This window comes from Actinia tenebrosa, unplaced genomic scaffold (genome assembly GCF_029948245.1).
Source record: "Actinia tenebrosa isolate PJP-AT-01 unplaced genomic scaffold, QUT_ActTen_1.0 PGA_scaffold13__45_contigs__length_12533684, whole genome shotgun sequence".
Lineage (NCBI taxonomy): Eukaryota > Metazoa > Cnidaria > Anthozoa > Actiniaria > Actiniidae > Actinia > Actinia tenebrosa.
Window position 1 is genome coordinate 9150068 of NW_028292573.1, and position 9852 is coordinate 9159919.

Genomic DNA, 9852 nt, shown 5'->3' on the forward strand with positions numbered 1-9852 from the left:
GCCACTAGGATTATATACCTGATATTAGTGTCAAATAATAACAGAATTCTCTCTGGCTTGGGAAGAATTAAAACTGGTACCAGAAGCTTTCACCTGGATGAACTATTTCTCCTATTTTCCTTTTTTATTTTAGCGTTACATTTGACTCTTAGTTTGATTTTCATTTGCTAACGATTATTTGAACAGATAGTTCTACTTAAATCTCTTGTTCATCCATCCTCCTTGTGAAGATCTAAAATTCCTTTCGCAAAAACTGCCGGTTAATTATGTTCAATTATTCAACAACTCTGTCAAGACGTTCGTTACGTAAGTCTACTTGGCCAACCAAGGTCAACTAATTAAATATTAAACAATCCTTACACGAATCGATATTAGAGATACCTAATAACTTGATAAAAATATTAACTTAAACGCACTTGGCCTCCTGAAAATCAACCCACATAGATAACTTTGCATGGTTCAAGACATTTGAAAGTCAGAGTTCTAGAGTACTTGCTGATAAGAAAATATTCTTTCTTTCTTTCTTTTCTATTTTCTTTGATCTTACATCATTATTTGATTATGCAAGAATGCATTATGGCACCCGTCCCAGCCTTCATGGTTGATTACCGTTATTCAAAAAAATCATACATGAAACACCATGAAAAGACAAACCCCGAAAAGAAAGATTCACACAAGAAGACTACCATCCAACCAGTGCGAGAAGATTTCCTTCGTTACCGAAAATGGCGAAACCCCAGAAGATTGCAGTGGTTTGTTTTATGATGGTTCTCGTTGTTCTGACGATTGAGCTAAGCTTAGCACGGGCTGCCATCCATCGTAAGTGATATATATCTGTTTAAAGTACTTTTAACGACATGAATTCTAAAATTTTCCTTTTATATTGGTCTTGAAATTCCTGGACTTGGTATCGCGTGTCAGGGGTGGATCCAGGGGTGGTAATATAGGTGACTAGTCACCCCCCTTTTGCTCAAACTTCTCAGTATATTGTTTGTAACAGTCATCCACCTTTTACTCGAATTCCTGGTAAAACCTTTGTAGTAGTCAAATTCCTGGATCCGCCAGGCTGAATATGATTAGAGTTTGTTAGAACTCTCCCTTGATTCGAGGATTTTCCTCCACTTTTCCATTTCTATACAAAACCTATTTACGCTAAATTTCAAAAACTACCAGACGCGCCTAGTTTCGCTTACTTTTTTCATTATTTTAAATGGCTGTTTGTTTGTTTCGTTTTACAAGGTCTGTTGGACTGTAGCCGAGGAAAGTATGGCTGCTGTCCAGACGGTGTTACCTATGCCTATGGAAATGGTAGCAACTCAGAATGCTCAGGTAGGCCATAACTACAACCTACTCTTTTTACTGATAACAAACACAATGCGAAATAAGAAAACATAACTTGGGCTTCAGTCCAACTTACATTTATGGCTCATCTCAAAGAAAACCGTTGTTGCTAAAACCTTTTTCTTTAACTGTATTCCATTGAAAACTAACCTCCAGCTTGGACGTCCAGCCAACCACCTTGACTATACCTTTCTATCCTACATGCATGTATTACTATTTTCCTCCCTTGTTACTAGAATTAAGATTACCTTTTCTACTCATTCTTTTAATTCCCTTGTAAAATGTAATGTGTAAATGTAAATTATTTTACGTCGAACATGCCTATTTCTGTAATTATATTATGTGTTATAATTTACGCAATTATGTAATAATTGACTTTATCATATAACTATCCATAAAATACCTGTATTTCTCCTTTTCGAAAAAGTGATATTTTCAAATGTAAAAATAACATGTTATTTTCACATGTGAGAATATCGTTACCATGTGTATTTAAGCTATTTGTTTATGAATAAAAACTTTTTATAATAATAAAAAGCTTGTTAAGTCGATGTTATGGATAATTATATAATAAACAGAATATTACATGGCCGCTTGGAGATACGAAATTGATCTTCTCGTGTTGGAAATCTCTCACTCGTTCGCTGCGCTCACTTGTGAGAGATCTTTTCAACACTCGAAGATATATCTCCAAGCGCCCATGTAATATCCTCTATATTATAATTAAATATTAACATACGAGGAGTGATTGATTAGTATCTCGAGTCATGATTAAAGAACGGGATGCCAGATAGAATTGGAACGAATTTTAAAAGCGTTAATTTTTATGGAGGGAGAAAAACCGGAAAACCGGTAGAAAAACCCTCGAAGTACAGGAAAGAACCAACAAACAATTCTACCAACACAAGCCCCCCGTGACACGAACCCGGGTCGCATTGGTGAGAAGCAGCGCAATACAATGCACACTACCCTTGTTTCCCTTCTATTTCCTCCGATTTTTGTTTCGTTTTTTACAGCATCGCTTTGCTACGATAAAGTCAAGGATTGCGCAACTCGTAAGAGCAAAGTTGGATGTTATGGAGAAGGGATGCGTGACCTATGCCCCAAGACATGTAAACATTGCAGAAGCAGTACTAGTAAGTGGCTAAATCAGTCCAACAATGCCCAAATCCATATCGAAAAGCCTTGGATTTTCTAGGCCGCCAAAGGTAGCCCAAGAAATCCTTGCTTTCAGAACAAGATAAAAGATGAGATAATCAGTGATTATACTGATTCAAAGGATTGCCTACATTTCACAGGTCGATACTGGAGAACTGGACCTTCAAAGGATTGCGTCAATAGCAAATATGGATGCTGTTATGATGATGTTATTCCAGCTACCAAAAAAGATAAAAGACCAGGAGTTGGATGTCCTCGTGAGTAGCACTGGAAAGGAAAGGAAAGGAAAGGAAAGGAAAGGAAAGGAAAGGAAAGGAAAGGAAAGGAAAGGAAAGGAAAGGAAAGGAAGGAAAGGAAAGGAAAGGAAAGGAAAGGAAAGGAAAGGAAAGGAATGGAATGGAATGGAATGGAATGGAATGGAAAGGAAAGGGAGGGAAGGGAAGGGAGGGAAGGGAAGGGAAGGGAAAGGAAGGGAAAGATGAGAGGAGAGGAGAGAAGAGGAGAGGAGAGGACAAAAGAAGACCGAGATCAAATTAATTGCTATGACATCTTTTCCCCCAGGCTGTTACGACCTTTTGCCTCACACATGCGGGCAATTTGGAACACCCTCTGATTGTCGTTCCAACGATCCACGCCTTCGGCAATTTCTCAAGAGTACTTGCTTCAAGAAATGTGGCATTTGCACAAGTATGTTTTTAATTCCTTTGTATATAGCAATTTTTCCCCGAAGCAAGACCCCAGGGCCTATACAACCTTTGGATACAAGTCACCTGCTATTCCGACTCGCTGTGTATTTACATTTACATATTATATCTGAATAATGAATTAGTCATATTTTCCACCACATCACTCATCGTATATTTACAATCTTTAATTTCGACTCCCAACTCGAGAGCTTTTGCTATTATCTATTAATATAAAACGTTTTGAACTAAGCCGAAAATACAGTAATTTGTATGGGGTAATGATATATACAAATGACTATATCTCAGCTGATATCGGTCCGATTCACGTCAAATTTGGTGTGTAAACGCCTTTTTTGACTGTCTATGGAAATTGTTAACCAAAAATATGATCAAGCGTCATTACTTGAGTACTCTATTATAGTTATTCTAGAAAGTCGTCATAATAAGAATATTTTGACCTTTTTATCATCTATCCGTCTTCAAACTCGGCACCATTTTGAAAATCGAGAGATGGAACGTGACACCACGAATTAAACACTGTTCCAGCCCTTTGCCCAGAGAAACTCCCTGCCTCCTAGTTCTGTCTCAATACATAATTTGCTTTAACTAGATTTCAAAGAGGTGGAAAAGAGAAAGGAAGTGAAAGGCTGGTAAGTAATAGATTAAATAATTGACTTTTCTTCGAGAATTAGTTCTTTTAATACCAAAAAACTTTATTTTCTTTTCGAGTCCTTTGTTGCTCTACCTTAGCCTCTCTCTTTTTTGAACAATATTTCATGTATTGCAGTAAAGGTCCGTCGAATTTCAAAATGCAGTTTGTATTGTTGAAGTTGTGCATTCTTTATTTTGCCGTTGGTATTTGTGAATTATTGTACACTAACAAAAAGCTAACCCTAACTAATTGAGTGTGTAATTAATGAACGCAGCGGCCAGTATTGTACTTAAGGACTGTGAAAAAAGGTCTTATATTCTCCATTTGTAACCGGCGTAGTAAGTCCCTAGATCTCGCTTACTCTGTAACCTTACTTATCGTACGCCATGGCTCTTATTTTAATAGGAGAAACAAGTTTTACTGAAGACCTGGCACGTAAAGGATCATCATGCACGTTGGCCAACATCTGCAGCAGTCTTAAACTTAATATTATATGAACTTAAACTCAAACTTGATATTAAATTGAAATAAGCTAAAATTATATTAAATTGACTTTAGTAGTCGGGAATTAAGAAAAATGCTACGGTAATCTCTTTAAAATCAAAAACAAGTCCAAAGAAATAAATAAATTACTAGTACAAGGTGTGAGGATTTTTGAGTGCTTGAGACACAACTTGCTGCTTAAGATTTAATTCAAAGAGAAAAACATTGTTTATATGAAAACTCCATCAATACGTAATTACCTGTAGAAGTTACCAGCTGCTCCAGAAGTGTGGGGAAATTACCTTTCTCATACTCATTAGAACACCAGCCAATCAATGGGTTATTTTTTGGGTCACATAGTGTTACTTGAAACCTTGTAAAGTCCTGTGAAAGGACTCTCTGTCATCGTTTTCCTCACTATCAGTAATTCCTATTTCATGAGTAACAGTGTCAGTTTCTTCGTCGCTATCCAAATCTTCAATATCCTCATTAGTGTCCTCATGAATTATCATCATCTTCAGTGTCCTCGCGTACGTGAAGTACCATCTTCTTCATGTTCTTCCTCTGTTGTACTTGTCGTAGTATTTAAAAGCTACATAGACAGCCAAGGATATATTACTTGGACGTTCTCACTTTTGAGCTCGAGCAAGTTGTGCTTTTTTAAAAAGAGGTCCAAGACTGCAACCCTCTGCTTCTTAAGCATTCCGCTTTCTTGAATGTCTTTCCAGTCATAATCTTCGTATGCCTTAAGTTTCTCTGCATGCTTCCTAATTTTTTTCTTTTCATTTGCCCTTTTAATTTTTTTCATTCGAAGGTACTACAGATGTTCTACATACTTCCTAACCAGATCCTCTGCAACTGCAAATTTCCTTGAGAAATTCTGACGATGACAATTATAATACTACTCTATTTTGTAATGGCCCACCCTTTTAAGTTGTCAAATTTTATCAACAGCCCACCCCTTTGAAGGAGTTCAAAATTATGTGACCCACCCCCGGATTTTGCCCCACCCCCTAAACAGAACCCGTTTAGTGTTTGTTCGAGGTATGCACGAAACGTAATAGCCTTCTATACAGACCTGACTCACCCTAAGAGCGTATGCCGGTAGGAGACTAGGAAGCACCTAACCTTTTTTAAAGTACTTCACGTATAATTCCATTTATAAGAGAAGCGTTAAATTTTATAATAACCAACAAACAATAACTAGAACATGTCAGAACATATATAACAGCTAAATTGTTCTCGTTCTCGTTCTCGTTCTCGTTCTCGTGACTTTACCTACTAATTCTCAACTTTTTTTCTCCCGAGTCCATACCATACGAGAGTACGTATATAGAGGTTATCAGTCGGCTAAGCATCTGATACGGCTGTGTATTTTTACGAGTCATGCGGCACGTTACAGTCACGTTAGAGAGTATGCGGCACGTTACAATCACTTAAAAGATAGAAAATGTCGACGATCACCTTACAAGAATAAAAACCGGCACGAATAGTTTGCTTATAAATTTGGAATTGGATCTAAAAAAATAAAAATTTTGCTACATTATGATGATCGTCAATGTGACATAAAGATAAGGTTTCCAGATGCGTCTGACCCCGAGTCCATATTTTCTACCACGGTCCATGTCAAGTCCAGTCCATGTTCTAGACTATGCCATTTGGTCTTTTTCCATATCACGTGAATCCACGCTACACTGACAATGTGATGACGGGATTGCCAAACTAGCAAAGCATAGGTCAAGCTATTAATCTTGAAAAGAACTGAAGAGCATATTTTGTATCATGTTTTTTTCTTTTTCCATATCACGTGAATCCACACTACATTGACAATGTGATGACGGGATTGCCAAACTAGCAAAGCATAGGTCAAGCTATTAATCTTGAAAAGAACTGAAGAGCATATTTTGTATCATGTTTTTTTCTTTTTCCATATCACGTGAATCCACACTACATTGACAATGTGATGACGGGATTGCCAAACTAGCAAAGCATAGGTCAAGCTATTAATCTTGAAAAGAACTGAAGAGCATATTTCGTATCATGTTTCGTAAAGGTTAGTTATATAGTTAAAGAATAAGAGCGTTGTTCAGTCGTGTTACGTACAAACAACCAAGATGAGTGCTGCTGTTCGTGGAACCATGTTTGGTCTGTTGCTGATCTTCTTTATTTTGACTGCCAGCAACAGCATCTTGAATGCAGCCCCAGTTAAAGGTAAGTATGTCTAGATGAGTGAAAAACAACTGAAGACGTGTAGTTCACTTTATTTCCGGGTTTTTTTGTTGCAGATAATGTTTGTTCCAAGCCGATGGACATCGCCTTCATTATGGATGTCTCGGGAAGCATCGGTAGAAAAGGATTGAAAACGATGAAAGGCTACGCGAAAATGGTAGTAGACCATTTTGGCATGTCCGATCAAGGGAATCACTACGCTATAATGACATTCGCTAAAGACCCAAGAATCCTAGTAGACTTTAACACGTTTACTGGAAGTACAGCGAAAAGCGCCAACCTGAAATTTAAGATCCATCAAATGCATCGTATTGACTGGAATGGAGGTTCATTCATTGATAAAGCTTTGCTTGCAGCAAATAGCACACTCTTCACCGTTGGAGCTGGCATGAGACAAAACGCATTGAAGGTTAGTTGTAGTGTTAGGGGTGTTTGTTGGCGCTGATGAAAATTTAATTTAAAATTATTAAATGGAATCAAGTGTATTCTACCAATAAGCTGATAAGCAGCTGTAACCGTTTCTATCCTTGGCTTGGGCCAAGCTCTGCCACGCCGAACTTTTATTTACAATGGCTCTTTTTTTTCTCTCTTTGTGTAGACTTGTAAACACCACAGTAAAAACCCGCGTATAAGAACCTAGGGTTTTTCAAGTTAGCCTAAACAGGTTCTTATATAAATGGTATTTAGTGTTAAATTAGGCTAACTAGGTTCTTAATTAGGTTCTTAACTTTTGTTCAAGAAATAAAGTAGTATTTTTTAATACTGTAGTCTGATCTTTAATGTCCAATTACAGTATTCTTGAAAGCTTGGGTAATCAAAGGTTCATCTCAGTTTCATTTTAACTTGGATTTTCTTTTTTCAATAAGGACATGTTCTTTACAGTAACCATGTACAGTTATAGTGTTTATAGCATTATTGTGTACAGACTGTGTTATAAATATATTTTTGAAAAGATTGATTCTATTTTTTCTTCTTTTTTATAAATAAGAACCTGTTTTAGGATTTTAGCCTAAAATGGTTCTTATGTGAAGGGTGCTTAAAAAATGAAATTTTAGCCTAACAGGTTCTTAAATTTTAGGTTCTTATACGCGGATTTTTACTGTATTGCAATCGTACCGCGAGTCATTTGTTTCTATTTCTGTTTTACCTTCTGCGCAATCTCCGCAATCCCAAAGCCTGCGTTTCTTCAGCGAAGGACGATGGCTCTAGCTGGCATCAGAGCATGGCACAATCCATTTTTTTGAGACCAGGATTTTTTTGGACTTTCGGTATCAGAGAGCGCATGCGTTAAAAGACTTGCCAAAAATAAGAAAAACATGTTCCCGATTTCTAATTCTTACTAGATTTTTTAATTCGATTTTTACTTTGATTACTTTGATTTACTTTTGTTATATTTCACTTCCCGAAAATTGCGCATGCGCCAAAAAGGGATTGTACCAGAGCCCTCGTTCCTCGCCGCAGGCTAGAAGAAACGCAGGCTCTGGCTACGAGATTGAATGACAAATAGCTATATGTAGTCAGACTACGTTTTTTTGTAAATATTCATTTGTTTTGTTTTAGGCTGCTATTATTATGACAGATGGCATTCAAACAAAACATCGGGGACCCTTCACTTCTCCATATAAAGCCGCACGTGGATTGCAAACAAAGGGTGTTCAGTTAATTGCAGCGGGGATTGGCACAGCTGTCGATGTAATCGAGCTCATGGACATTACAGGGAAAATGGAAAATGTTTTCAGTGTTGGTCGTTTACCGGAACCAGCGAATTTAGAGTTGATTGCAAGAACACTGTGCTCAAGTAAGGATTGCTAACAATTGTAATTTCTAAGGTTTTATAAATAATTTACATGAAATAGTCTAAGATAAAGAGAAAATAAAATCCACTTTGTTTCTCGTCTTACCAATCCATCTTCTTTATCCTTCCCTGTCACGCGTTACCTTCTCCTACCACTACTCTCGCAAACTTTGTTTCTTATCCCCATAATTGTGACCTGTGTATTCATTCTCTCTCATAATTTGGCAATCAGTGTATTTGGGAACCCCTTGTTTCGCGCGACCGGGATTCCTGTGTTAATAATCCCATCATGCCCCGGGGAGGAAGACAAGATGGCCCTGCCCTGAATCAAGACGCAGTGAAGACGTAGGGGACTACGATGTTTTACAATCATATTATCTACCGCCAATAAGTACGTTGTTATCATGAAAGATAACAAGGATTAAAGGAAGATTTGTATAAAAACAGCCCCGATCTTAATAATCTCGATCCAAGCGGACACAGGAATTCAGCTTCATTCGAAATCATGAAACTGAATGCATACCCTAATCGGTCCCATAATTCCTTGCCATTCATTTCGTTACCAGTTAAACTTTAAATATTGTAATTATATTTGTCGTTGTTGTTGTTTTACAGAACCGACTGCAGTCCCCACCACTTCAACCCCTTTGAAGTGAAACATCTCTGTCATTCACTGGAATCGTCCCGCAAGACGTCTTTCAAAAACATGATGATTGTAAAGTTTAGAGTTCTAGAATCCCAATGTTAATTAAAGATTGGCCGCATTATGAAAAGAAAGTTTGTCACTTATCTTTATGCCCCTCCACTTCTCTTGACTCTCTTGTCTCCCGAAGCGGGTTTTTATTCAAGCGAAGCGGGAATTTGTCGAGCGGGGACGCAGAGGGTGACAGTCTAGTGATACTTGTGTTTTAACTTGGTAGTCGCATTAGTAGTTATTTCTAAATATACGTTATCTTGAAGGTATATGTTTCTCACTCATACTAAAACCGTTCTAATATTTTACGAGGAGGACCCAGAGAAGGCCTGAGTCTGCATCTCACTTGCCACTTTTCTTTTTTTTATTTTTTCTTTCTTTTTTCTCTTCTTTTTTTTTCTTTCTTTTTTGCCATCATTGGCCAAGTGCCATCATTGGCCAAGTGACACCATTGGCCAAGTGACATCATTGGCCTAGTACCATCATTGGCCAAGTGCCATCATTGGCCAAGTGCCATCATTGGCACCAAAGTCCCAGGGGAACCCTTGTACCAGTGACCCAGCGGCACCCTTGAAGCAATGTCTCATAGTTTTTCTCTGTCTACTCCGGGTTTTATCATGCAACCTGTAAAACCTAACATTCACGCTAAATTGCAATTCGAACTGTTAGGTCGCTCTGCCCTGACGCAATGCTGATCAGTCCCGAGGTCGTTACAGGGTATCGATAAAATTCATTTGATGGTTATATAAAACCTCTAATTTGACTTCCTTACCAACTGAGTCTGCGTGTGAGTACAGGTTGTGGCAAATGTTCC

General features: G+C 37.8%; 2 protein-coding genes across 2 annotated transcripts; both read left to right on the forward strand.

Moving 5' to 3' along the window:
- Nucleotides 1–655: 655 nt before the first annotated feature.
- Nucleotides 656–4478, forward strand: LOC116302151 (uncharacterized). The gene is made up of 7 exons (XM_031711371.2): nt 656–819; nt 1240–1329; nt 2358–2477; nt 2640–2756; nt 3061–3186; nt 3796–3835; nt 4243–4478. The coding sequence occupies exons 1-7, from the start codon at nt 726–728 to the stop codon at nt 4259–4261; spliced, it is 606 nt and encodes a 201-aa protein (XP_031567231.1). The 5' UTR covers nt 656–725; the 3' UTR covers nt 4262–4478.
- Nucleotides 4479–6372: 1894 nt separating this feature from the next.
- On the forward strand, nt 6373–9121 carry LOC116302167 (cuticlin-6). The gene is made up of 4 exons (XM_031711389.1): nt 6373–6531; nt 6606–6958; nt 8110–8347; nt 8960–9121. Exons 1-4 carry the CDS (start codon nt 6435–6437, stop codon nt 8998–9000), a joined length of 729 nt encoding a protein of 242 aa, XP_031567249.1. The 5' UTR covers nt 6373–6434; the 3' UTR covers nt 9001–9121.
- Nucleotides 9122–9852: the final 731 nt, after the last annotated feature.